This window comes from Hemitrygon akajei, chromosome 2, assembly GCF_048418815.1.
Source record: "Hemitrygon akajei chromosome 2, sHemAka1.3, whole genome shotgun sequence".
NCBI classification, from domain to species: Eukaryota; Metazoa; Chordata; class Chondrichthyes; order Myliobatiformes; family Dasyatidae; genus Hemitrygon; species Hemitrygon akajei.
Window position 1 is genome coordinate 162,105,785 of NC_133125.1, and position 25,875 is coordinate 162,131,659.

Sequence of the window (25,875 nt, forward strand, 5' to 3'; positions counted from 1 at the left end):
AAGTCTGATTCCAATTCTGGTGATTAGGGAACGCCAGGCCCGGTGGTTTAATGTTACAAGCTACAATAACTTGCAGATGTGTTAGAGGGGGTGTTGCACTGCTGATTAGAAAGAGTGTTTAAGACACGTGCAGTACTGTAATGTGGCATCCCGAGGGAGCCTACGGCATATACTCCCTTGGGGATGAGGAAGGATGTCCCTGAGGGATTGGCCAATGAAGTTATCTGAATCGAATATAGGAATGAGGAAGGGGCAGCTTCCTAATTCGTTTGCGTAGCATTTTCAACCGGTGGCCTCCCTGGATATTTGACGCAAAGTCATCAGAAGATGACAGGTTTGAGTAATACCAAGATCATTTTGCCAACCTGATGTTTTCATTCTCACTCTCTCCACCACTGAGGTCTTATCTGAGTCAGATACATGCATTTATATGCACTGGTTTCAAACAGGGCCCACAGCGTAACTCAGTCACTGTGTCATCACTTTGATCGAGGCACTGTATGCCGTGGGCTTCTCAGTAGTCAGTGGGAATTAGAAGAGCAGATCATAAAAGGATGTAAGTGTAGTAGGAATTGGAATTAGAATTAGAATCAGGTTATGGGGTTGAGAGGAAAAATAAATCAGCCATGGTAGAATGGCAAAGCAACTGATGGGGGGATGACTTACCTAATTCTGCTCGTATCTCTTATGGTTTTATGATTGAATGGTGAAGCAGACATGATGGGCTGAATGGCCTAATCCTGCTCCTTTATTCCATACTCTTATGGTCTTACTATCAGCCGAGACACTGACCGCGTGTAGGATTTCAACTTTCCCAGTATTGGCTGGGATTGCCTTAGTGGAATAGTCTAAGATGGGGTAGAATTTGTAAAAGATTTATGAATGGTTTTTCATAGATTCTATTTGCTTTTCCTGTAAATGCCTGCAAGAAAATAAATCTCAGGGTCGTACAAGGTACGTTGTTAATACTTAGAACTTCACAGAGGTCTTTGAAGCGGTGTGCAGAGAGTTCTGTGGGAGAGGGTCTGGACTTGACTTTTCAAAGGGAACAAGGATGGGGAAGTGGTGGGGCGGATGATATCTTTGGGAACACCGTAGTTCAGTGAATTTATGGGAAAAGATAAAGTTGGTCCTCTCTAGTTAGGGTGAAAAACTTGAGGAAGGGGGATTTCAATTGTGTAAGGACAGGGGCTGAGACGTTTCCAGTCAATGTTTCTGACCAAGACTCTTCATCAATTTCTCTGGATTTCCAGCTTTCGCAGACTCTCTTGTGCTTCAAAACATGACTGCTTTGAAATAGCTGCAATGATTAATCCGTAAAAGTGGTTTTTACAGATTAATCATTGTCAGAACAATATTGTCCACAAGACGCTAAAATGCTCTGCTCTCTGTAAAGCATGACCAGGTGTTTCATCCCCACTTGGAACAACGGGGCAACTGGGAGAGGTACTTGAAAAACTTTACACTGACACTGCAGCAGTGCCTCAGCCCGATCATCACACAGGGTGCCCGTGTCTTGGCATTTGTTGCAAGAGGATTAGAATATAAAAGCAAGGATGTAATTGCTTTGATGCTGAGGCATTGCAACAATTAAAGTGGAGTTTGTTAGTTTCTGGATTAGTAAGGGTGTCAAAGTTTATGAGGAGAAAGAAGTAGAATGGGGCTGTGAGGGATAAGGAATGAGCTGTGATAGAGTGACAGAGCAGACTCGATGGGCCAAATGGTGTAATTCTGCTCTTATGTCTATGGTCCTATGGCCTTTGAATAAATTCACTTTTAAGGGATTTTTGCACCTACTAATTTTACACTGGGGTTAAACAATTATGTTTCCAGAAAGTTAATAATTTCACTGATTTCATTCTGACTCATTAACACATGATACCATTGAAACTCTAGCACACCAGAGCATCATATGTTATCACAGATCTCAGTAATGTTTTGAAAACTTGTCACTTGCACCCAGTTGGCTCAGAATACAGAAGCAAGATGACACACTGACTCTCCCTTGACTCAGCATCATTGTGTTTGATGTGGGCAATCGCGGCCTTCCAACAACCATGATTGTTTTTGGCAAATCTTTTTTCTACAGAAGTGGTTTGCCATTGCCTTCTTCTGGGCAGTGTCTTTACAGGATGAGTGAGCCCAGCCATGATACCCGCTGCTGATACGACCATCCACCACCCGCTCCCATGGCTTCAGGTGACCCTGATCCGGGGTGGGGGGTGCACTAAGCGAGTGCTACACCTTGCCCAAAAGTGACCTGCAGGCTAGCAGAGGGAAGAAATGGATACTACTTATATGAAGGGGGGGGGGGTATAATATGAGGGGGGTGTTTGGAGGAAAGTTAGCAGATGCCAGAGGTAGGAATCTTTTTTTTTTTACACAGAATGATAGCTGAGTGGAACGTGCAGCCAGGGTGGCAGTAGAGGCTGATACATTAGGGACAGTGAAAATGACTATTAAATAAACACTTGGATGAATGAAGAATAGAGGTTTATGTCAGGGGGAAAGGGTCAGCTTGATACTAGAGTAGGTTAAAGTTTCAGCAGAACATTTTGAGCCAAAGGACCTGTACAATGTTCTATAAACTGTGCAATACTAACAAAATTAAGTAAGAATTGTGTAGTTCTGCAAAATGAGTCCCTGCAGCAAAAGCGGAAATAGCAACATTGAAAATCCCCCATTGGCTGACAACACATCGGTGGGTAAAAATGTCAATCAACAGAGCAAGTCAAGATATCTTGCATCGGAAACTATATCATCAACTCAGTCTGATTTGAATGCAGGCACTTGAAGACGCTGAACGACATTCAGGACAAAGCATTGCATTTAATCGGCAGCCCAGCTTAACCCTGGACATTCACTGCATCCACCACCAGCGCACACAGACTACAGCATGCACTGTCTAAAAAAAATGCTTTGTTCTTCATCCCAGCTAACCCAGTAACATCTCCCAAAATATATTCAGGTTGTATGTATGGCTCTCATAATTTTATCAACGGAGATCAGCCTCTCATTCGCATTCTCGAGAGCAAACAGTCCATATTTGTCCAACTTCCCCTTATTGGTCATGCCCCCTAACCCAGGCAACATTCTGGTAAACATTTTCTGCACTGGCTCTAACATACCACAACTTCCTGCAATAGATGAACAGAATTACACAAATAAAGTTCTTTTCAGTCACACAGTGACTTCCTGACTCTCACACTCATTGCCCCAAACAATGAAGGCAAGTGTGCAGTGGGTCTCCTTTATCACCCTGACTAGTTACGTGGCCACTCTTAGGGATCCGTCATCCCTCAGTACATCACAAGTAAACCTCGTAGGATTTTAAAGTGAAGTACACACAGTAGGCACTTTATTAGAGTAAGGAGTTGAACCCAGGGTGGTCTTTTGCTGCTGTAGGCCTTCTGCTTCGAGGTTCAGTGCATTCTGTATTCAGAGATGCTCTTCTGTAAACCACTGTTGAAACATGTAGATACCTGAGTTACTGTTGTTTCTAGTCAGCGTAAACCAGTCTGGCCATTCTCCCCTGACCTCTCTCAAGAACAAGGTGTTTGCTCCCACAGAACTGCTGCTTGCTGGATTTTAGGTTTTTTTCCACCACTCTCTGTAAACTCTGGAGACTTTTGTATGTGAAAATCCCAGGAGATCATCAATTTCTGAGCAACTCTAATTTCCTCATCTGGCACCAGCAACCGTTCCACGGTCAAGGTCTCTCAGATCATATTTCTGCCTCATTCTGATGTTTGCTCTCAACAACTTCTTGGCATGTCTGCATGCTTTTATGCTTTGAGTTGCTGTGAAATGATTGGCTGATTAGATATTTGCATTAACAAGCAGGCGTACAGGTGTACCTAATAAAGTGGCAACAGAGTGTATGCTAATAACTTATGAAAACTTAGTCTAGTTTACAAACTTGTACGCCCATTGTGGCAGTCCTCACTTTTCATTAAAACCAGAAGGCAATGCCAACTTGTGGCTCAACCCAGGTCCTAGATTTCCTTCTTCCTATTGCTAAAGAAAATACTGCTAATGTTGGAAATCAGAAATAAAACCATTTGTGACCTGGCCTGAGAAGCTGCTGCAATAAGTATTTCATGGCTTCCGTATCCAGAGAGGTCGGACAGAACATCCTTGGTCAACCAACCGAGCCGTCGTCAGGGACAAAAGTCACTGCTTTTTGAACACAAGCACTCGTAATGACGCTATTCAAAAATTGCTCATTCTAAGCATGGTATGGTGTCTAACAGCTACACGTGTGCACACATCTAACGCTAGTTAGAAACTGTTTAACCACACCCTCCTGTCCCAGTTAAGCAGCATAGTGTCCCAAATCAATGAAGGGAATCTCAGCTGCTTTCTCAGTTAGTTTTTGTTTTTTGTCTCAAAGAAGCAGCTGTCCCAATTACCGATGCCCCAATTAACCAAAATCCACTATATATATTATCATGATGAATAAAATCTATTTTTGAAATTTTAAATAAGTTATAATAACTCACGCAACCTGTGTTCTTGCGAAGCAACATGGAGAATTGATTTGGGCCATAAGACATTGAAGCAGAATTAAACCATTCAGCCCATCAAGTCTGTTCCACCACGCCATCATGGCTGATTTACTTTTCCCTCTCAACCCCATTCTCCCGCCATCTTCCTGCAACCTTTGACAGCTATCAACTTCTACTTTAAATATACCCAGTGACGGCCTCCACAGCCGTCTATGGCAACGAATTCCACAGACTCACCACCCTTCTAAAGAAATTCCTCCTCATCTCTGTTCTAAAGGGGCATTCTTAAATTCTAAGGCTGTGCCCTCTGGTTCTAGACTCCCCCCACTAAAGGAAATATCCTCTCCCTGTCCACTCTAACTAGGCCTGTCAGTATTCGATAGGTTTCAATGAGATAGAACATAGAATAGTACAGCCCTTCAACATTACAGGCCCTTCAGCCCACAATGTTGTGCTGACCCTCAAACCCTGCCTCCCATATAACCCCCCACCTTAAATTTGTCCATATACCTGTCTAGTAGCCTCATAAACTTCACTAGAGTATCTGCCTCCATCACCGACTCATGCAGTGCATTCCACGCACCAACCACTCTCTGAGTGAAAAACCTTCCTCTAATATCCCCCTTGAACTTCCCTCCCCTTACCTTAAAGCCATGTCAATAGACAATATACAATAGGCGCAGAAGTAGACCATTCGGCCCTTCGAGCCTGCACTGCCATTTTGAGATCATGGCTGATCAACTACTATCAATACCTGGTTCCTGCCTTGACCCCATATCCCTTGATTCCCCTATCCATAAGATACCTATCTAGCTCCTTCTTGAAAGCATCCAGAGAATTGGCCTCCACTACCTTTCGAGGCAGTGCATTCCAGACCCCCACAACTCTCTGGGAGAAGAAGTTTTTCCTTAAATCTGTCCTAAATGACCTACCCCTTATTCTCAAACCATGCCCCCTGGTACTGGACTCTCCCAGCATCTGGAACATATTTCCTGCCTCTATCTTGTCCAATCCCTTAATAATCTTATATGTTTCAATCAGATCCCCTCTCAGTCTCCTTAATTCCAGCGTGTACAAGCCCAGTCTCTCTAACCTCTCTGCGTAAGACAGTCCAGACATCCCAGGAATTAACCTCGTGAATCTACGTTGCACTTCCTCTACAGCCAGGATGTCCTTCCTTAATCCTGGAGACCAAAACTGTACACAATACTCCAGGTGTGGTCTCACCAGGGCTCTGTACAAATGTAAGAGGATTTCCTTGCTCTTGTACTCAATTCCCTTTGTAATAAAGTCCAACATTCCATTAGCCTTCTTCACTGCCTGCTGCACTTGCTCATTCACCTTCAGTGACTGATGAACAAGGACTCCGAGATCTCTTTGCATTTCTCCCTTACCCAACTCTACACCGTTCAGATAATAATCTGCCTTCCTGTTCTTACTCCCAAAGTGGATAACCTCACACTTATTCACATTAAACGCCATCTGCCAAGTATCTGCCCACTCACCCAGCCTATCCAAGTCACCCTGAATTCTCCTAACATCCTCATCACATGTCACCCTGCCACCCAGCTTAGTATCATCAGCAAACTTGCTGATGTTATTTTCAATGCCTTCATCCAAATCGTTGACGTAAATCGTAAACAGCTGAGGTCCCAATACAGAGCCCTGTGGCACCCCACTAGTCACCACCTGCCATTCCGAGAAACACCCATTCACCGCTACCCTTTGCTTTCTAGCTGCCAACCAGTTTTCTATCCTCTTGTCCTCTTGTACTGAGCAGTGGTGCCCTGGGGAAGAGGTGCTGGCTGTCCACTCTCTCTGTTCCTCTTAATATCTTGCACACCTCTATCATGTCTCCTCTCATCCTCCTTCTGTCCAAAGAGTAAAGCCCTATCTCCCTTAATCTCTGATCATAATCCATACTCTCTAAACCAGGCAGCATCATGGTAAATCTCCTCTGTACCCTTTCCAATGCTTCCACATCCTTCCTATACTGAGGCGACCAGAACTGGACACAGTACTCCAAGTGTGGCCTAACCAGAGTTTTATAGAGCTGCATCATTACATCGCATCTCTTAAATTCTATCCCTCGACTTATGAAAGCTAACACCCCATAAGCTTTCTTAACTACCCTATCAACATGTGAGGCAACTTTCAGGGATCTGTGGACATGTACCCCCAGATCCCTCTTCTCCTCCACACTACCAAGTATCCTGCCATTTACTTTGTACTCTGCCTTAGAGTTTGTCCTTCCAAAGTGTACCACCTCACACTTCTCTGGGTTGAACTCCATCTGCCACTTCTCAGCCCACTTCTGCATCCTATCAATGTCTCTCTGCAATCTTTGACAATCCTCTACACTATCTACAACACCACCAACCTTTGTGTCATCTGCAAACTTGTCAACCCACCCTTCTACCACCACATCCAGGTCATTAATAAAAATCACAAAAAGTAGAGGTCCCAGAACAGACCGTTGTGGGACACCACTAGTCACAACCCTCCAATCTGAATGTACTCCCTCCACCATGACCATCTGCCTTCTGCAGGCAAGCCAATTCTGAATCCACCTGGCCGAACTTCCCTGGATCCCATGCCTTCTGACTTTCTGAATAAGCCTACCGTGTGGAACCTTGTCAAATGCATCCCCTTCATTCTTCTAAACTCCAGTGAATACAGGCTCTAAGCCATCAGACACTCCTCATACATTAACTCCTCATGCCCTGAGTCATTCTCTTGAACCTCCTCTGGACCCTCCTCAATGCCAACACATCCTTACTTGGATCAGGGATACAAAACAGTTCTTTCTGTTCTGACAATGTGTGGTTGTGGAAGAACTCTGTGGAAGTGGACTAACACATTCAAGTTAACTACCACTGGATGACGTTGGGAATTGGCCACCTCTTCTTTGCCTGGACTCAGTATAGTTTGGAACACGGTGGTGGTGGGGTGGGGGGAGGTTTCATCTGACTGAATTCCCAGAGACAGAGGGGGATCTCCCTTTAGGAAATTCCACAGCTGTTGTTCTTGCAGTAATTATTTGTTTAAACCACTAAAGACATCACCACCAAAACGTGAATGTCTAAAAGCAATGCAATGCTGCTGTAATCAGTTCAGCGAACATACCTATTACTCTCACCCAAACCGCCTGCACCGCGACTCTTTTCAGGTTGATGAAGAGCCGATATAGACCTTCGTCTTCACGTGTTATGTTATGAATGGCAAATGACCCATTAAATGTGGAGAAGGTGATGCGCCCGCTGTAATTTTGAATCAAGGCAGGCTCCTTGCTGCTCTTGTGAAACTTCAGAATCGGCTTCAAATGTTCCTTCGTATCTTTCCTGCCGACCTTCTTCCATTGGAACACCCCGATCTGGCGCCTTTGATCTGCATCCACGCCAGGAAACCAAACGGAGTCTCCAGGGGCTGAGACAAGCTTGATCTCTTCCTCCCCTGTATACAACATTAAGGACAAAAGTTAAACCCAAGTTAAGTGATCCTGCAGATGCTGGAAATTCAGAGCAACACACAAGAGATTAACACTAGATAATGGTTAAATCTGCCACCTCAGGCAAGTGTCTCGTGTTGTTCTGTGCACCAAGGGCAGGTCTTCCTCGCACAAAACACCACCATTCCCCTGCTAATTACACAGTTAATGAACCCATTACTCTACCTCCTGTATCTTCTCTCTTGCACAGTTTATATGCACTCTGTGACCATTTCATTAGGTATACCTACTCGTTAATACAAATATCTAATGGGCCAATCATATTGCAGCAGCTCAAGGTATAAAAGCATGCAGACATGGTCAAAAGGGTTCAGTTCTTCAGATCAAACATCAAAATTGAGAAAAAATGCAAGCTAAGTGGCTTTGGCCATGGAATGATGTTTGGTGACAGATGATGTGATTTGAGTATCTCAGAATCTGTTGTGATTTTCATGTACAATAGTCTTTGGAGTTTACAGAGAATAGTGTAAACTTTGGAGTTTACAGAGAATAAGTTCTGTGGGCTAAAATACCTTGTTAATGAGTGGCCAGACTGGTTCAAACTGACAGGAAGGCAAAAAAAATTCAAACAACTAACATGTTACAATAGTGGTGTGCAGAAGATCATCATTTAAGTCAGTGATAATAAGCCTGATCCTGAAGAATGTGGAAAGACCTACTGGTGGCCTCGGGTTACACTATTGCCAGAGTGAGTGAGTGAGATATCACATCACATTCCAGGCTGCAGGAGAATGCACTGACTGAAGCTCCGCGCCACCAACCCAAAGGCTCTTTGCGGGGACAGACGGCAGTCTGAGATCCTGCCGTCACTTGTCACTGCGAGGACAGGGGACATCGTCACAAACATTTGCAAGTCTACTGTTTGCAGAGGAAATAGCAACCACAAAACTACCTTGTGATTTGTGTAGCTGGGATTGGCTTGACAGTACAATGAATTTGTTGATTTATTTATTTTTGAATTTTCAAAATATTATCTGCAAAAAAATGTCCAATAGCTCTTTTCTCATTTCATCCCCCGCAGCTGTGTCAATAGAGGATTCTTATCTATAGGGCCCTTCCCAGAAACGCACTGGGACAGGTGCCAAGTGCTGGCAGGAGATCATTAACTTAGTGTAAGGTGCCCTTTGCTCTGCCTGTGACTTGTTTATCTTCCACCAGCACAAGATATCCGTGAAGGAATACTGCGACTGGTGCTTTCCAAGCTGCAGGATTGCACTGTAGCTGAGTGTGGCCAATGCAAGGCCTCAGTGGGGAAGGACCGCAGTCCAGGATTCTGCAGCACTGATCACGGAGGGACTGGCTCTCAGGCAATTCATTATGTGACACTGACACCTCATAAGGGAATGTACTGAACTGATAGTGGAGTGAACCCTTCACAACTGGGCCTGTTCTTTCTGGAGTTTAGAAGAATGAGCAGGGGATCTCACTGAAACCTATCAAATACTGAAAGGCCGAGATAGAGTGAATATGGAGAGGATGTTTCCTATAATGGGGGGGGGGGGGGAGCACTAGGATCATAGGACACAGCCTCAGAATAGTAGGATGTCCCATCCGGACAGCGAATGGGAGGAATTCATTTAGCCAGCGGGTGGTAAACCTGTGCAATTCATTGCCACAGACGTCTGTGCAGGCCAAGTCATTGGGTATATTTAAAGCTCATAACTAGTGAAGGTTTCAAAGGTTACAGGGAGATGGTGGAAGGATAGGCTTGGGAGGGACAATAAATCAGCCATGATTGACTGGCAGAGCAGACCCGATGGGTCGAGAGGCCTGATGCAGCTCCTACATGTTATGGTGCCATGTTCTCAATACCTTTTTTATTTAGACAGTTTGCCTTGTTTTGCACATCAGTTGTTTGTCAGTCTGTGTTTGTTTATGTATGAGTTTTCATAAAACTCCATTTCAGTTCTTTTTTCCTGCAAGTGCCTGCAGGAAAATAAATCTCCTTTCCACACATACATTGTAAATTTAAATTGAATGTAGCAATTGTGCATCATGAAAAAAAGTAAGGATTTGGGATTAAAAAGGGTGGGGATTTGGAAAATCCCATTGCAGAGCAGCTTACAAAACTCCCTACTGATTACCACGATCGATGCGACTCTCTCTGTAGTGAATATCTACCACATCAAGCACCTTCAGGAGCTTGTATGCTTCAATAAGATCACCCCTTGATAAGATCTAAACTCCAAGCTGTCTCGCCTCTTTTAACAACCAGATCACCCCATGAATTAGCCTCGTGCATCCGTTGGGCTACCTTCAGTCCTGATCTATGCTCTTCTGGGTAACGGGCTGAATGGCCTGGTTCTGAGCTGTCTCTCTCCATGACTGCGGGCCTAACATTCAGCAGGAAGCAACAGTGCCACTGAGGCTCAGACACTCATCACCATTACTCACACGTGATCTTTGCAAAGACAGCCAACACCAGCAGTAGAATGGGACTGTTCATTCTGCAAACTGCCGTCAGGTGGGGCACAACCAACTTTGTAGACCTCCTGTGCTCTGGACACTGTGGGCAAAATGACAAGAGAGAAGATATTAGAGGCAATGGTGGACCAGGCTTCAGCAGCAGAAAAGGGGGAGCTGAGGAAGGGAGGCCTGCAGCGATGGGGAAGGAGATGGTGAAGGATCGTAGGGATTGCAGATGCATGCACTGCTGTGGATGTGGCAGGATGTATCAGAATAAATGAAAAGGATGTTGGTGTGTGGGCTTGTTATTTGGGTAATTATTATTGTCAGATTAGCGAACATACAGTGAAAACCTTTGTTTGCACGCCACTAGACAGATCATTCCATACACAAGTACACTGAGGTCGTACAAACAGAAAACAGAATCCAGAATAACAGAAAAAGTACAGTGCAAGGGACACAATGAGGTAAATTGTGAGGATATGAGTTTACCTTTATTGTACAAGATGTCCTTTGAAGAGCTCTATCACAGTGTGATTGAATCTTCCTTTGAGCCTGGTGGGACACCTTCTCACGCGTATGTATATCCCACGTGATGGTAGTAGGTATAGAGAGAGTGACTGAAATGGACGTGATGATGTCGGCTCATGGTCCAGAGGTTCAGTTGTTGTGCAGACCAAACCATCAGAACGGTGTGGTGAAGAAAAGCGATCCAAGTGACTTTGACCATGGATGGTGCCAGATGGGGTGGTTTGAGTATCTCAGAAACCACCGATCCCCCTGAGATTTTCACGCAGAACAGTCTCTAGAGTAAAAAAAGAATGTTGCAATAAACAAAAACCATCCAATGAGCAGCTGCTCTGTGGGTAAACACGGATTATTAATGAGAGCGGTCGGAGGAGAACGGTCAGACAGGTACAAGCAGACAGTAATTCAAATAACCACATGTAACGACAGTGCCGTACAGAACACACAACCTGTTGAACCAGAAGATGTGTTACAGCAGCAGAAGTCTACAGCCATATACTAAGTGGACACTTCACTAGGTACAGTAGGAGCCTAATAAAGTGGAACAGAGTACCAATAATCCCATCTATTTGCAGTCATATGCTGATGAATGCTGGCTGGCTAAACTAACCCCATCTGCATGTATATGATCTATACTTCTCCATTCCCTGCCTATTCATGCGCCTGTCCAAGTGTCGCTATCCTATCTGCTTCTGTCACCTCCCCTAGAAGCCCATTCAGGGCACCTACCTAAATTTACAACATAAATGTGTGCACCAGGTAACTTTTTTCTGATACAAAGTGGCTTTGACTAATGGCCAGGGTGGCAGAACCTTCTGTCCTTCAGACTGGGGCCAGATGAGCACTGCAGCCAGCTCTGTGGGCAGGTGAGGCCTTGGTTTTACGTCTCCTCTGGAGGGCTCCACTGACAGTGCTGCACTCCCTCTGCCCTGGAAAATAACTGTCACATCCCTGAAGGGCTGAGTGGCCAATTCCAACTCCCTTATCTTTTCATGTCCTCGTGAATGTTTTCAGCTTTTGCGGTTTCTTATCTTCATCCACACACTCAGCTCCCACCCATTCCTTCTCTGCAGACACACCCTCAATCTATACACACAAGAGATTCTGGAAATCCAGAGCAACACACACGAAATGCTGGAGGAATGCCACAGCCGTGGAAAAGAATAAAGAGTCACCGTCTCAGGCTGAGACTCTTCTTCAGGGCTGGAAAGGAAGGGGAAACGTACCAGAATTATAAGGGGGGGGAGGGGAAGGAGGACTACCTAGAAGGTGACAGGTGAAACCAGGTGTGTGGGAAAGGCAAAATGCTGAAGAAGAAGGAAACTGATAGGAAAGGAGAGTGGACCATGGGAGAAAGGGGAGAAGCAGGAGACTATCCAGGCAGAATATGAGGTTTATTCTCCACCCTGAATGGCCTCATTGTGGCAAAAGAGGAGGCCAAAGACCAACATGTCAGATCGGGAATGATGATCAGAATTAAAATGTTTGTTCACTGGGAAATTTGGCTTTTGGCAGATGGAGTGGAGGGGCTCGAGCTCACTCCCAACCTACAGTTGGGTAACCACCACAAAACTGCTACCACAGCTCCCCCAACCTCACTGAAACATCAGAGTTCTCCAGCTCCAAGACCTGGACTTCAAACTGCTTGAAGCTGCTCCTGTAGATGAGTGAAGTGTGTACAGTTCCCCTTCTGGTACAAGACGCACCTCTCACAGGCATGCTTTCCATTCACAACTTATACTTTAAGAGGCATCAAACAATGCTGTTAATTCCACAGTCCCAAAGGGGCTCCCCAATAAATCTAGTGACACCCACACTCCAAAGTAATAAACCCTGATGACGGGCAGAGAGGCCTCGTTTACTGCTCCATCATCCTGTGACTCTGACCTAAACAATATCACGAACACCAACCCCCCTCTCTCTCTGACACAGCCGGAGTTCAGAAAGACCACGTCCCCCACAAGACGTTTCTGCTCCACCCAACATCGTCAAGGACTCCGGGAAAGCAGAGAACATTCCCTAAGTCACCAGACTTCTGACTTCCCACGTCCTCTGTGAACCACCGCGCATCCCGGCCCCGGCGCCTCACCTTCGTGAGCCACAACGAACACGAACTGGAGAACGAGTAACCACACGACCGGGAGCTGAGCAGGAGCCGAAACTCCCAGTGTATTGAGGGACGTTTCCAGAGTCTCCGGTTACCCTAACCGACACCTCAAACCCGCCGGGACCGAGACACCGACTGGCGAGCACCGAGCGGACTGGACACTGGAGAGAGGAACAAACATCGACAGGAAATGAAAAACACCAGGGTGCGGTTCACATTAAATATGAAACTGAAAGTTACTTAATTAACTCCATTATGGTACATTCGTGATAAATCATATCTCGATGCTGCTCTGTCATTCCCTTAGATCATGCCTGGGCAAATTAAGGCTTGATCCATAACAAAGGGTTGAAAACAAAATTAGATATAATAGGGCCTGATAGAATAAATTTGCTCAAGCCAAAAAATTTACGAAACTGAAACCATATTCGTTATATATTTTTAATTATTGGATTAACCATTTTGTTTGTTCAATTTAGAAAAAACAAAGGGAAGCAAAGTCCCTAAAATGGAAACCAATGAAAACCCTTGTACGGATTTACATTCAAGGTTAACCCATTGTGGACTTGGAATTATATCCAAATCCTGTGTCCAAAATATTAAATATCGGATATTATTTGCCCAGTAAAAAAATCTTAAATTCGGCAATGCCAAACCACCATCCTTTTTAGGCTTCTATAAGTATTTTTTACTTAACCTAGGATTTTTATTCTGCCGTATGTATGAAGAAATTTTAGAGTCAATGGTATCAAAAAAGGATCTAGAAATAAAGATTTGTACTGCTTGAAAAAGATATAAAAATTTAGGTAGAATAATCATCTTAATATCATTGATTAGACCAATCAGTGATAAAGACAGTAAGGACCATTTAGTGAGCAATTGTTTAACCTGGTATATTAAAGATAAACGATTAACCTTAAATAAATCCTTGTGCTTTTTAGTAATTTTAACACCCAGAAAAGTTAAATAGTCCGTAACCAGTCTGAATGGTAAATGTCTATAAATTGGAACCTGCATATTGAATGGGAAGAGATCACTCTTATTAAGACTCTGTTCGTAACCAGAAAAGTTACAGAACTGAGCGAGCAGGGATATAACTGCAGGAATGGATTTCACACAATTAGAAATCTATAGTAGGAAATCATCTGCTTATAATGATAACTTATGTGTCCCATTCCCACGGGTAATGCCAAGTATATCAGGTGAGTCGCGAATAGCAAAAGCTAAAGGTTCCAGAGCAATATCAAATAGCAATGGACTAAGAGGACAACCTTGCCTAGTGTCGTGGTTTTTCGTGCCTTACAAATGACCAGGAGACGCAGAAGATTCTTCAAGAAGGGTTAAACTTTAATTTGCAAATCAAAGCTGAGACAGTCATTGAGCTAGTCGCTGATTGTCTACCGATTCTCGGACACAGCAGCTTTTTAAAGCAATCTCCTGGACCAGTTGCTATAGTTGCATATCACACGTACTATCTTGTCCCTATTGTTTCTACCTATTGACTTATTCATGTTCTAGTCTACATCTCTTAGCTACCTCTCATTAACACACTATTGTCTCCTACATTCTTAAGATTTCAAATAACAAGTTCAAACTACATAATCTACATCAAGGCTGACTACATAGCTTTGGTTACACAACAAACAAGTTCAAAGCAAAACATCTCTTAGCTACCTCTCATTACCACACCATTGTCGTCTACATTCAATTGGATACATGCAGAGCATATAGCAAACTTCAAAGCTGACTACCTCTCTTAGCTACCTCTCATTAGCATATATTAACACACCATTGTCTTTAGCATTTCACATAGTTTTGGTTACACAGCAAATAATACAAGTTTAGCACATAGCAAACTTCAAAGCTGACTACCTCTCTTAGCTACCTCTCATTAGCATATATTAACACACCATTGTCTTTAGTATTTCACATAGTTTTGGTTACACAGCAAATAATACAAGTTTAGCACATAGCAAACTTCAAAGCTGACTACCTCTCTTAGCTACCTCTCATTAGCATATATTAACACACCATTGTCTTTAGCATTTCACATAGTTTTGGGAGTTTTATACTCCATAATATTTTATACTCCAATACTAGTAGCACAAAACAACTGAAAAAAGGGAGATCTTAGATTATTGGTAAGTACCGAATCTGAAAGGGTATGATATATCAGTTTAATCCAAGATATAAATTTTGGGCTAATAATAAAAATAGAAACTGCTTGCATTTTAGCCAGAGAGTTCGAATGGTATTGCTAGTCCTTCCAAACTCTAAAAAAAATGCTGATTATCCTCTTTCCTCACATGAGTTTCTTGTGCAAAAATAATATGAGCATTTGCCCAGTTCCCATTTTTTTTAGATATTTACAAATCAGAGATTTTTTGAATACTATGCAACCTACTTTTCCGATTTCACATCCAACTGATATCAGGGAAAATAAAATTAGATTTAAACCCTGACAAAAGGGTTTAATAGCAATTATTTATGATATGATTATGAAAATACAGTCAGGTATATCTGATAAAATTTAAAATGAATGGGAGAGCTTTCCTTACCTATAGAGAAATGGGAGAAAATTTTCCAATTAGTTAACTTTTCCTCTGTATGTGCTAAACATACATTGATACAATTTATGGTGGTGCATAGGGCCCAGATGTCTAAAGATAAATTAGCTTGCTCTTACTCTCATATAAGTCCTCTCTGTGACAGATGTCATTCTGAGGTAGCCTCTTTGACTCATATGTTTTGGTTTTGCCCTCTTTTGGAAAAATATTGGAAAGACATTTTTGATACTATTTCTACAGTTTTGCGTATTGATTTACAACCTCATCCTATTACCACAATTTTTGGTTTACCAATGATGGATTTACCCTCTTCAACTCGTCAGATGATTGCATTTGCTACATTAATGGCTAGAAGATCCATTTTATTGAATTGGAAAGAGATTAATCCTCCGACTACATCTCAATGGTTTTTCCAACCTATATCTTATTTAAACTTAAAAAAAATTAGAAGTGTAACTTTTCATCCTTTGCTTAAATTTGAAGAAACTTGGAGGCCTATTATTCAACACTTTCATAGAATGTAACTTGACCTTTTTCGATTCCTTTGTATTAAACTTAAATATAGGTAGAGGAGCGGAGTTGAAGACATTAATGATTATATCCGACGTGATAAAACAGCCCAGCTTTGTGTAGTTTAGTTTAGTCTTGTTTAGTTCAGTTTATTTTAGTTTTCGATATTTCAATTTGGGTTTTCTTTTTCTTTGACATCTTGTTATTTTTTCATATCATGTTTATATTAAGAGTTTGGGAGGCTAAGTATATCTTGTTACCTGTAGTTTATATTCACATGTGTTAATTACCAATAATGTATTCCCACTCTCTTTGTACTATTATGATTGCTATGTATACGTATTCAAAATTTAATAAAAAGATTGAAAAAGAAAGAATGATCATGCCTGATGCACCTGGGGCCCACAAATCGCTTGTTTCCCTTTAATATTGAAAAATTCACAATTTTTAATGCAAGAAACAGTGAATTCCAAATATTTGCAATCCCCTGGGTTTTCCTTTATGAATGTCAATTACTTTATTTTATGCAGACTAAGAGATATGTAGAATAAGATTATGTAGATTAACAGAAGTCAAAGATGATTCTGAATATCATTTGTGAATCCTCTTTCATCAGGTTCCCCACAATTCCAATGAGCTGTAAACTTGTTCACTAACCTGTCTGAGACTTTAAACACCACATCCAATGGTAAGTTCAATTTCAAAGTTTAAAGTAAATATATTATCAAAGTCCATATACTTGCAAGAATGTTGCCTGAATTGGAGGGTGTACCTTAATAGAATAGGTTGAGTGAACTTGGCCTTTTCTCCTTGGAGCGACGGAGGATGAGAGGTGACTTGATGGAGGTGTATAAGATGATAAGGATCATTGATCATGTGGATAGCCGGAGTCTTTTCCCCAGGGCTGAAATGGCTAATATGAGTGGGCACAGTTTTAAGGTGTTTGGAAATAGGTACCAAGGGTATATCAGGGGTCAGTTTTTCACACAGAGAGTGGTGGGTGCACGGACGGCCACTGCCGGCGGTGGTGGTGGAAGTGGATACAACAGGGTCTCTTAAGAGACTCTTAGGTCGGTACATGGAGCTTAGAAAAACAGAGGGCTATGCACTAGGGAAATTCTAGGGAGTGTCTAGAGTAGGTTACGTGGCCTGCACAACATAATGGGCTGAAGGGCCTGTAAAGTGCTGTAAATTTCTATGTTCTGTGTTCTGTGTCACAATGTTCTACCTTGAGATTCATTTCCTTGAGGGTATTCACAGTAGATAGAAAGAAACACAACAGAATCAGGGAGAAACAAAGATGGGCAAACAGCCAACTTTATGGTACGTTGTCTGTGGAAACATCTGATTTCCCTTTCTTGATGACCACGATGATTCTGCTTATTTTCCACCAGAATAATATTGCGTACTTGATATATCCCAACATTTTCCCAAATACTGATGTCAAGTTGACAAGTCAGGACTTCCTTACCTTCTGTCTCACTTAAATCGGTCATGTTTGTTTCCATCCAATCTGCAGGAGCCTTTCTGCAATATGTAATATTTTGAAGATGATGCTTATACTTTACTTTATTGTCACCAAACAATTGATACTAGAGCGTACAATCATCACAGTGATATTTGATTCTGTGCTTTGTGCTCCCTGGAGTACAAATTGAAGTAAATATAATAAAAATTTAAATTATAAATCATAATAAGAAAATAGAAAAGGGAAAGTAGTTAGTGCAAGTCAGGTCTGGACATTTGGAAGGTACAGCCCAGATCCGGGTGAGGATCTGTTCAGCAGTCTTATCACAGTTGGAAAGAAGCTGTTCCCAATTCTGGCCGTATGAATCTTCAAGCTCCTGAACCTTCTCCCGGAGGGAAGAGGGACAAAAAGTGTGTTGGTTGGGTGGGTCATGTCCTTGATTATCCTGGCAGCACTGCTCCGACAGCGTGTGGTGTAAAGTGAGTCCAAGGATGGAATATTGGTTTGTGTGATGTGCTGGGCTATGTTCACGATCTTCTGCAGCTTCTTCCGGTCTTGGACAGGACAACTTCTATACCAGGTTGTGATGCACCCTAGAAGAATGCTTTCTACGGTGCATCTATAAAAATTAGTGAGGGTTTTAGGGGACAGGCCAAATTTCTTCAGCTTTCTCAGGAAGTAAAGGCGCTGGTGGGCCTTCTTGGCAATGGACTCTGCTTGGTTAGACCAAGTCAGGTAATTTGTGATATTCAGCCTGAGGAAATTAAAGCTTTTGACCTGTTCCATCTGCGCACCACCGATGTAGATGGGGTCATGCGGTCCACTACTCCTTCTGAAGTCAACCACCAATTCCTTCATCTTGCTGATGTTGAGGGATAGGTTATTGTGATCCATCACTGAGCTTGCTAGCGGCTACGACTTCTTCTGGAGAGGAAGGGTGCAGAACGAAGACAGGATCCACAGAGTGGGCTTCACCATAAGGAGAACCCTGATGAAACAGCTCCCCGACCTGCCTGTTGGCATCAGCGAAAGATTGATGAAGCTACGTCTGCCCCTCAGCCAAAACCGACATGCAACCATCATTAGTGCCTATGTCCCCACCCTGACCAGCCCTACTGAAATCATAGAGCAGTTTTACACTGACCTTGACTCCATCCAGTGCTCAGTGCCGGCCAGTGATAAGCTGATCTTGCTGGGAGATTTCAATGCCCAAGTCCGCCAAGACCATGATCAGTGGAGTGGAGTGCTTGGCAGACACGGAGTCGGGAAGATGAACAGCAATGGCCTTCTGCTTCTCAGCAAATGTGAAGAGTATGACCTCACTATCACAAACACAGTGTTCAGAATGGCCAACAAATTCAAGACAACACGGATGCACCCTAGATCCAAACAATGGCATCTGATCGATTATGACATTGCCCGTCAACATGACATTCGAGACATAGTCATTACTTGAGCCATGCGAGGAGCAGAGTGTTGGACGGACCACAGACTCCTCCGCACCACCCTTAAGCTATACATAGTTCAATTTCACAAAAAGCATCCAAAGGCAGTAGGCCATCCTTTAACACCTCCAAACTTCAGCATCCTTCGTGTCTATGTGAATTTGAAAATACTCTTAAATAGAAACTATCAACAAACCAGCCACTCACGGGTAACCCAATACAGAAATGGAACCACTTCAAAATGCTATAACTGAAATGGCAAAACCCTAGGCCACAGAAAGCGTACCCAGCAAGATTGGTTCAATGAGAATAGCACCACCATCGATGACCTACTCACCAAGAAGAACAAGGCATTCAAAGAATGGCAGGATGACCTGAACTCCACCTGCTGAAAGGACAGATTCAGGTCCTATTAGGCACTCGCTCAAAGGGAAATCCATATAACGTGCAACACATGGTGGAATAAGAAGGTGGATGAGGTTCAGCACTATGCTGACACAAACAGCACCAAGCAGTTCTTCAATGCCATCAAGTCTGTCTTTGGTCCCTCAAAGTCAAGCATAGCTCCTCTGCTTTCTGCAGATGAATCCTCGCTTATCAAGGACAAAAAGGGCATCAACACCAGCTGGAAGAAACACTTCAGTCAGCTCCTGAACCGCCCCTCCACTGTCGACCAGTCAGTACTCGACCAGATTCCCCAGAGCCCAGTCCATGAGCACCTCAACAACCCCCCTCCCTGACCGAGGTCACACAGCCATCAAACAGATGAGCTGTGGCAAAGCACCAGGCAAGGATGGTATTCCTGCAGAACTGTACAAAGCCCTCAACCAGGAGTCACTCGAAGCATTGCAGGACGTCCTGATCAGTATCTGGGAAGAGGAAGTAATGGGATACTGCAATAGTCATCCTATACAAAAACAAAGGCCCGCACACAGACTGTGGGAACTACCAGGGCATCTCCCTACTCTCCATCGCTGGCAAAATCCTGACTCGCATCATCCTTAATAGACTTATTTTAACAGTATCCGAAGGAACCCTCCCAGAATCGCAATGCGGCTTTCGGCCTAAACGCAGTACTGTGGATATGATCTTCACTGTTAGACAAATGCAGGAGAAATGCCTGGAGCAGAACATGAACTTGTACTTTGTCTTCATTGATCTGAGTAAAGCGTTTGATACCGTCAACAGAGAAGCCTTGTGGATCATCCTCGGGAAACTTGGCTGCCCTCCACAGTTCATCAACCTCATACGCCTCTTCCATGACAACATGACTGGAGAGATTCTCTCAGCTGACGAACCTAACGAGAAATTTGACATCTCCAAATGCGCTCGCAGGGCTGTGCGCTTGCACCAGTACTTTTCAACCTTTTTTTCACTCAGGTACTAATGCATGCCGTCAAAGACCTAAACCTGGGCATTTTTTATCAAATACCGCCTGGACGGGTCACACTTTGACCTACGTCGCCTTGCAGCACACACAAAGACCCTCCGAAAGCTGTTCATAGAAGTGCTCTTTGCAGATGACTGCGCACTCATGGCGCACCAAGAGGACCACCTACAAACGATGGTCAGCAAATTCTCCGCCGCATCTAAATTGTTCGGCTTGACAATCAGCCTCGGTAAAACAGAGGTCCTCCTGCAGCCGGCACCTAACAGCACCCCGCCACAGCCATGCATCACCATCGATGACACACAGCTACGGAACATTGACAACTTCAAATGCCTGGGGAGTACCATCTCCAGCGACAGTGCCCTTGATAAAGAAATCCCGTCAAGGATCCAGAAAGCAAGCCAGGCACTCGGAAGGCTCTGGGTCAAAGTTCTGCAGCACAAAGACATTCGCCTCGCCACTAAACTGAAGGTTTACAATGCTGTTGTGGTCTCATCACTTCTATCTGGCTGTGAAACCTGGGCACTGTATCGCAGACATGTCAAACAGCTTGAACAATTCCACAATCGCGCTCTGCGATCAATCATGCAAATCCGCTGGCAAGACCGTATCTCCAACCTGACAGTCCTGGACCGAGCCAATTCCACAAGCATTGAAGCCAAGGTTTTGAAGGCTCAGCTCAGATGGACCAGCCGTGTGATCCGCATGGATGAGTCCAGAGTGCCGCGTCAGTTGTTCTACGGAGAACTGGAACAGGGCAACCGTGCCCAAGGTCGCCCAAGGAAGAGGTACAAGGACAACATCAAGTCAAACCTTAAGTGGGCCAAACTCCAGCCCCGCGATCTCGAACACACTGCTGCTGATCGGTCCAAGTGGCGCAATCTATGCTCCAAGGCAGCAAACAACTTCCAAGCCAACTGGCACATGAAGCGCCTCAAGGCGAGTCAAAAAAGACACGGGAGGGTGTCTGCTCTTGCCCCAACAGGCGGTGTTCCTTGCCCCATCTATGACCATATCTGCAGTTCGGACTTCGGCCTCAGATGTCATATGCGTGCCCACAGATGTTAACTGCGCAACACATTCGTCTTCCTCTGACTTCGAGACTACTACCATATCAAGATGTGTCAAGTTTAGTTTTGTTACACAGGTATGTATAATTTATGCCTCTTTAAGTTCATGTTGAAGTATGTTTGTCATGTCTGTACTGTGGATGTATAATTCTGATCATAAACTTGAAGGTCAAGATGGGGTCGGTGAACCACGAATCCCCCCCTCCACGACGTCCACAAAACTGTTTATTTCACTTCTTGTACATCTTCCTTTATCTTTAATGTGTTTCTGGAAAAGTTTTCGCAGTTTGGAGATCGATTGAGTGCCCTACCACTCTGCTGTCTCCAAGCACATAGCAAGAGACGAGTGAGGTCAGCCTCATGGTGAAGTTTGGAGATGAGGCGATTCCATGATAGACTCCATTTCGCCAATTAAAGCATTGTGGATGATACAGGCATCAAAGCGAATGCAGAAAGTCAGCGAGTGATCAGTGCTGACTACCTGCCTTTTGCTGCCGGATAAGGGTATTCATGGGTAATTGCCAGTCAATCATTGCTGCTGGATAAGTTGTCCGTGGGTGAACGCCAGTCGCTCATCGCTGCTGGATAAGGTATCCGTGGGTGACCGCCAGTCGCTTGTCGCTGCTGGATAAGGTGTCCATGGGTGACCTCCAGTCGCTTGTCGCTGCTGGATAAAGTGTCCATGGGTGAACGCCAGTCGCTCGTCGCTGCTGGATAAGGTATCCGTGAGTGACCGCCAGTCGATCGTCGCTGCTGGATAAGGTGTCCATGGGTGAACGCCAGTCGCTCATCGCTGCTGGATAAGGTATCCGTGGGTGACTGCCGGTCGCTTGTCACTGCTGGATAAGGTATCCGTGGGTGACCGCCAGTCGCTTGTCACCGCTGGATTAGGTGTCCGTGGGTGATGCTCTTGTTGCAGTTACACGATTTCATTTGGGGTGATCTTTCCTTTTTTTTGTGTGTGGGGGGGGTGATGTTTTTCTTTGAATAACTTCCATGGTTTGCTTTGTTTCGTGACTGTCTGGAGAAGATGAATCTCAGAGTTGATAATAAATGAACCTTTGGAGGGTCTGTAAACATCTTTTATCTCCATTACTCACCAAGCTCCATCCCGCACATCATCCATGTCTCTTCCCTCCAACACACAGACATAAAATAAAACATTGTGGAAGTGCCTGAACTTGACCACGTACAATGCCTGTGACTCCATTTTGCGCTAGGGCTGATGATTAAACCTGTGCCATTGTCCGTATGTCCTGCAATAGGCACACAACACAGGATCAGCAGCAGAAATTGGCAAAACTCCTGCCATGTAACAGGACAAGAGGTTTCCCTTCAACTCCCTGGATGTGGAGCCCACTGCCTGCTGCTGACCATGGCCACCTGTCGGTGACCCAGGTTTAACAACCCATAGCACTCAGCTCTGTTGGAGCTTGATAGACTTAGTCAACAAGTCAGATCCAGATTCACTTCTTTATCACACATACATCAAAGCACACTGAAATGCAACACTTGCATTAATAGCTAACAACCTAAGGATGTGCTGGGGGAAACCCACAATTTGCTACACATCCCGATGCCAACATAGCTTCCCCACAATCATTGTTCCCTTTAAGATGTGCGCACACACACATCTTTTGATACCAGCACACAAAGGAATTTAAACTGTGCACAAAGGGTTGTCACCCTGACCTGTTGGCATGTTTAGTATATTTCACGATTGTATATGATTACATTTCCTTTTCTGGTCTTTGATGGAGACGGTGTTGATAACATGGAGTTTGCGATGATTTGTCTACAGATTTTAGATCTAGCTTACTGAAGAAATTATTCAGTGTGCACATCTTGTCGTCACTGGACAAAATATTGCACAGCACAAGAATTTTGCACACACTGGACATTACAAATTAAGGGGAACATTGCCCACAATGACGATGTATGACTGAGCCAGTGTCAGAGTGGGGAGTTGAGGCTTTGGCAAGAAGAAGCAGAGGCTGTAGAAAGATTTTTTTTTTGGTTATTTATTCTTTCTTTATTCCTTATTGCACATTCAGAGCAGGGGCGATGCCAGTCAGCATCATGGAATGTTTCTTTACAGGATGTGGGAAGGCAGGGAATCCTCCAGTGTCCCTGATGTCTTCATCTGCAAGATGTCTTCCAGCTGCAGCTGCTGACAGTGTTAAGGAGTTGGAGGTGGAACTGGATGAAATCCGGATCACTTGGGAATCTGAGGGGCACTGTTTCCTCTAAGATGCACAGCAGCACAGTGACTGAAATGTTCCCATGCACATAGCCGTCATTGCCACATGGCTGAAATAAACACAGAACAGAAAATGTTCACAAAATATGAAAGATTTTCTTTCTTGTACTGTATTTCATTTAATTGATTTCAATTAATAAATAGTATGTAATTTTTCAATTTTCATTCTACATATTCATAGTAATCGTAAGGGTAAAACAATCATTTGAACAGCTGTGCAGTTTTCAGGCCATGTAAAAACAAACTTCCTTCTCAGAGCAATGTTTAGTCTGGACATCTGTAAACAGGGAGGTGTATATACTCCCAAGGTGCAGGACACAGGTAACTGGAGGACACATCAGGAGGGAGAAAGGGGACAGGCAGCCAGTACAGAGTATCCCAGTGGCCATTCCCCTCACCTATGGGAATACTGCTTTGGATAATATTGGGAGTTACAGTGGCATGCAAAAGTTTGAGCACCCCTGGTCAAAATTTCTGTTACTTTGAATAGTTAAGTGAGTCGAACATGAACTGATGTCCAAAAGTCATAAAGTTAAAGATGAAACATGCTTTTTAACATTTTAAGCAAAATTAGTTTACTTTTTGTACAATTTCAGAGTGAGAAAAAGGAAAGGAGCACTATGCAAAAGTTTGGGCACCCAAGAGATTTGAGCTCTCGGATAACTTTCACCAAGGTCTCAGGCCTCAATTAGCTTGTTAGGGCTATGACTTGTTCACAGTCATCGTTAGGAAAGGTCATGTGATGCAAATTTCAAAGCTTTAAATACCCTGACTCCTCAAACCTTGTCCCAACAATCAGCAGCCATGGGATCCTGTAAGCAGCTGCCTAGCACTCTGAAACTTAAAATAAATGATGCCCACAAAGAAGGAGAAGGCTATAAGAAATTAGCAAAGGGGTTTCAGGTAACCATTTCCTCAGTTTGTAATGTCATTAAGAAATGTCAGTTAACAGGAACGGTGGAGGTCAAGCTGAGGTCTGGAAGACCAAGAAAACTTTCTGAGAGAACTGCTCGTAGGATTGCTAGAAAGGCAAATCAAATCCTCCATATGACTACAAAAGACCTTCAGGAAGATTCAGCAGACCCTGGAGTGGTGGTGCACTGTTCTACCGTGCAGCGACACCTGCTCCAATATGACCTTCATGGAAGAGTCATCAGAAGAAAACCTTTCCTGCATCTTCGCCACAAAATTCAGCATCAGTAGTTTGCAAAGGAACATCTAAGCAAGCCTAATGCATTTTGGAAACAAGCTCTGTGGACTGATGAAGTTAAAATACAACTTTTTGGCTGCAACGAGCACAGGTATGTTTGGAGAAAAAAGGGTGCAGAATTTAATGAAAAGAACACCTCTCCAACTGTTAAGCATGGGGGTGGATCGATCATGCTTTGGGCTTGTGTTATAGCCAGTGGCACGGGGGACATTTCACTGGTAGAGGGAAGAATTAATTCAATTAAATAGCAGCAAACATCACACTGTCTGTAAAAGAAAACTGAAGATGAAAAGAGGATGACTTCTACAACAGGATAATGATCCTAAACAAACCTCAAAATCCACAATAGACTACCTCAAGAGGCACAAGCTGAAGGTTTTGCCATGGCCCTCACAGTCCCCTGACCTAAACATCATCAAAATTCTGTGGATAAACCTCAAAAGAGCAGTGCATGCAAGACAACCCTAGAATCTCACAGAACTAGAAGTCTTTTGCAAGGAAAAGAAGGCAAAAATCCCCTAAACAAGAATTTAAAGACTATTAGCTGGCTACAGAGAACCTTTACAAGCTGTGATACTTGCCAAACAGGGTATTACTAAGTACTGAGCATGCAGGATGTCCAAACTTTTGCTTCAGGCCCTATTCCTTTTTTGTTATTCTGAAAGTAAAAGATGGAAATAAAAAAGTATTCTTGTTTAAAATATTAAAGAAACATGCCATCTTTAACTTTATGCCTTTTGGAAATCAGGTCATCTTTTAGTCGCTTAGCTATTCACAGTAACAGAAATTTTGACCAGGGGTGCCCAGACTTTTGCATGCCACTGTAAATGTTAAGTTAAAGGACAGGACCTCCATGGATGTGGTTACAGGATTGCTACTCGTGCCACTTGCCAAAGAG

The 25,875-nt window shown here is 43.6% G+C and overlaps 1 protein-coding gene and 1 long non-coding RNA gene across 4 annotated transcripts in view; one reads left to right on the forward strand and one right to left on the reverse strand.

The window, feature by feature from the left end:
- Window positions 1–13,179, reverse strand: part of LOC140717444 (uncharacterized) — a 37,062-nt gene extending 23,883 nt beyond the window's left edge. Inside the window, exons 1-4 of the mRNA XM_073031042.1 lie at window positions 13,040–13,179; window positions 10,915–11,227; window positions 10,411–10,522; window positions 7,635–7,961 (exon numbers count right to left, since the gene is read on the reverse strand). Of these exons, the coding sequence (XP_072887143.1) occupies window positions 7,635–7,961; window positions 10,411–10,462 (379 nt within the window). The 5' untranslated portion in view covers window positions 10,463–10,522; window positions 10,915–11,227; window positions 13,040–13,179. The remainder of the gene's footprint in view (window positions 1–7,634; window positions 7,962–10,410; window positions 10,523–10,914; window positions 11,228–13,039) is intronic.
- The window catches only part of LOC140717499 (uncharacterized), a 30,622-nt gene continuing 17,903 nt past the window's right edge, over window positions 13,157–25,875 (forward strand). The window contains exons 1-3 of one of the 3 annotated variants that reach the window (XR_012096564.1): window positions 13,157–13,262; window positions 16,751–16,822; window positions 23,606–23,807. This is a non-coding gene — a long non-coding RNA (uncharacterized lncRNA). Of the gene's footprint in view, window positions 13,263–16,750; window positions 16,823–23,561; window positions 23,808–25,875 lie in introns of those variants that run through there. The other 2 variants (XR_012096566.1, XR_012096565.1) reach the window with 2 other exon arrangements.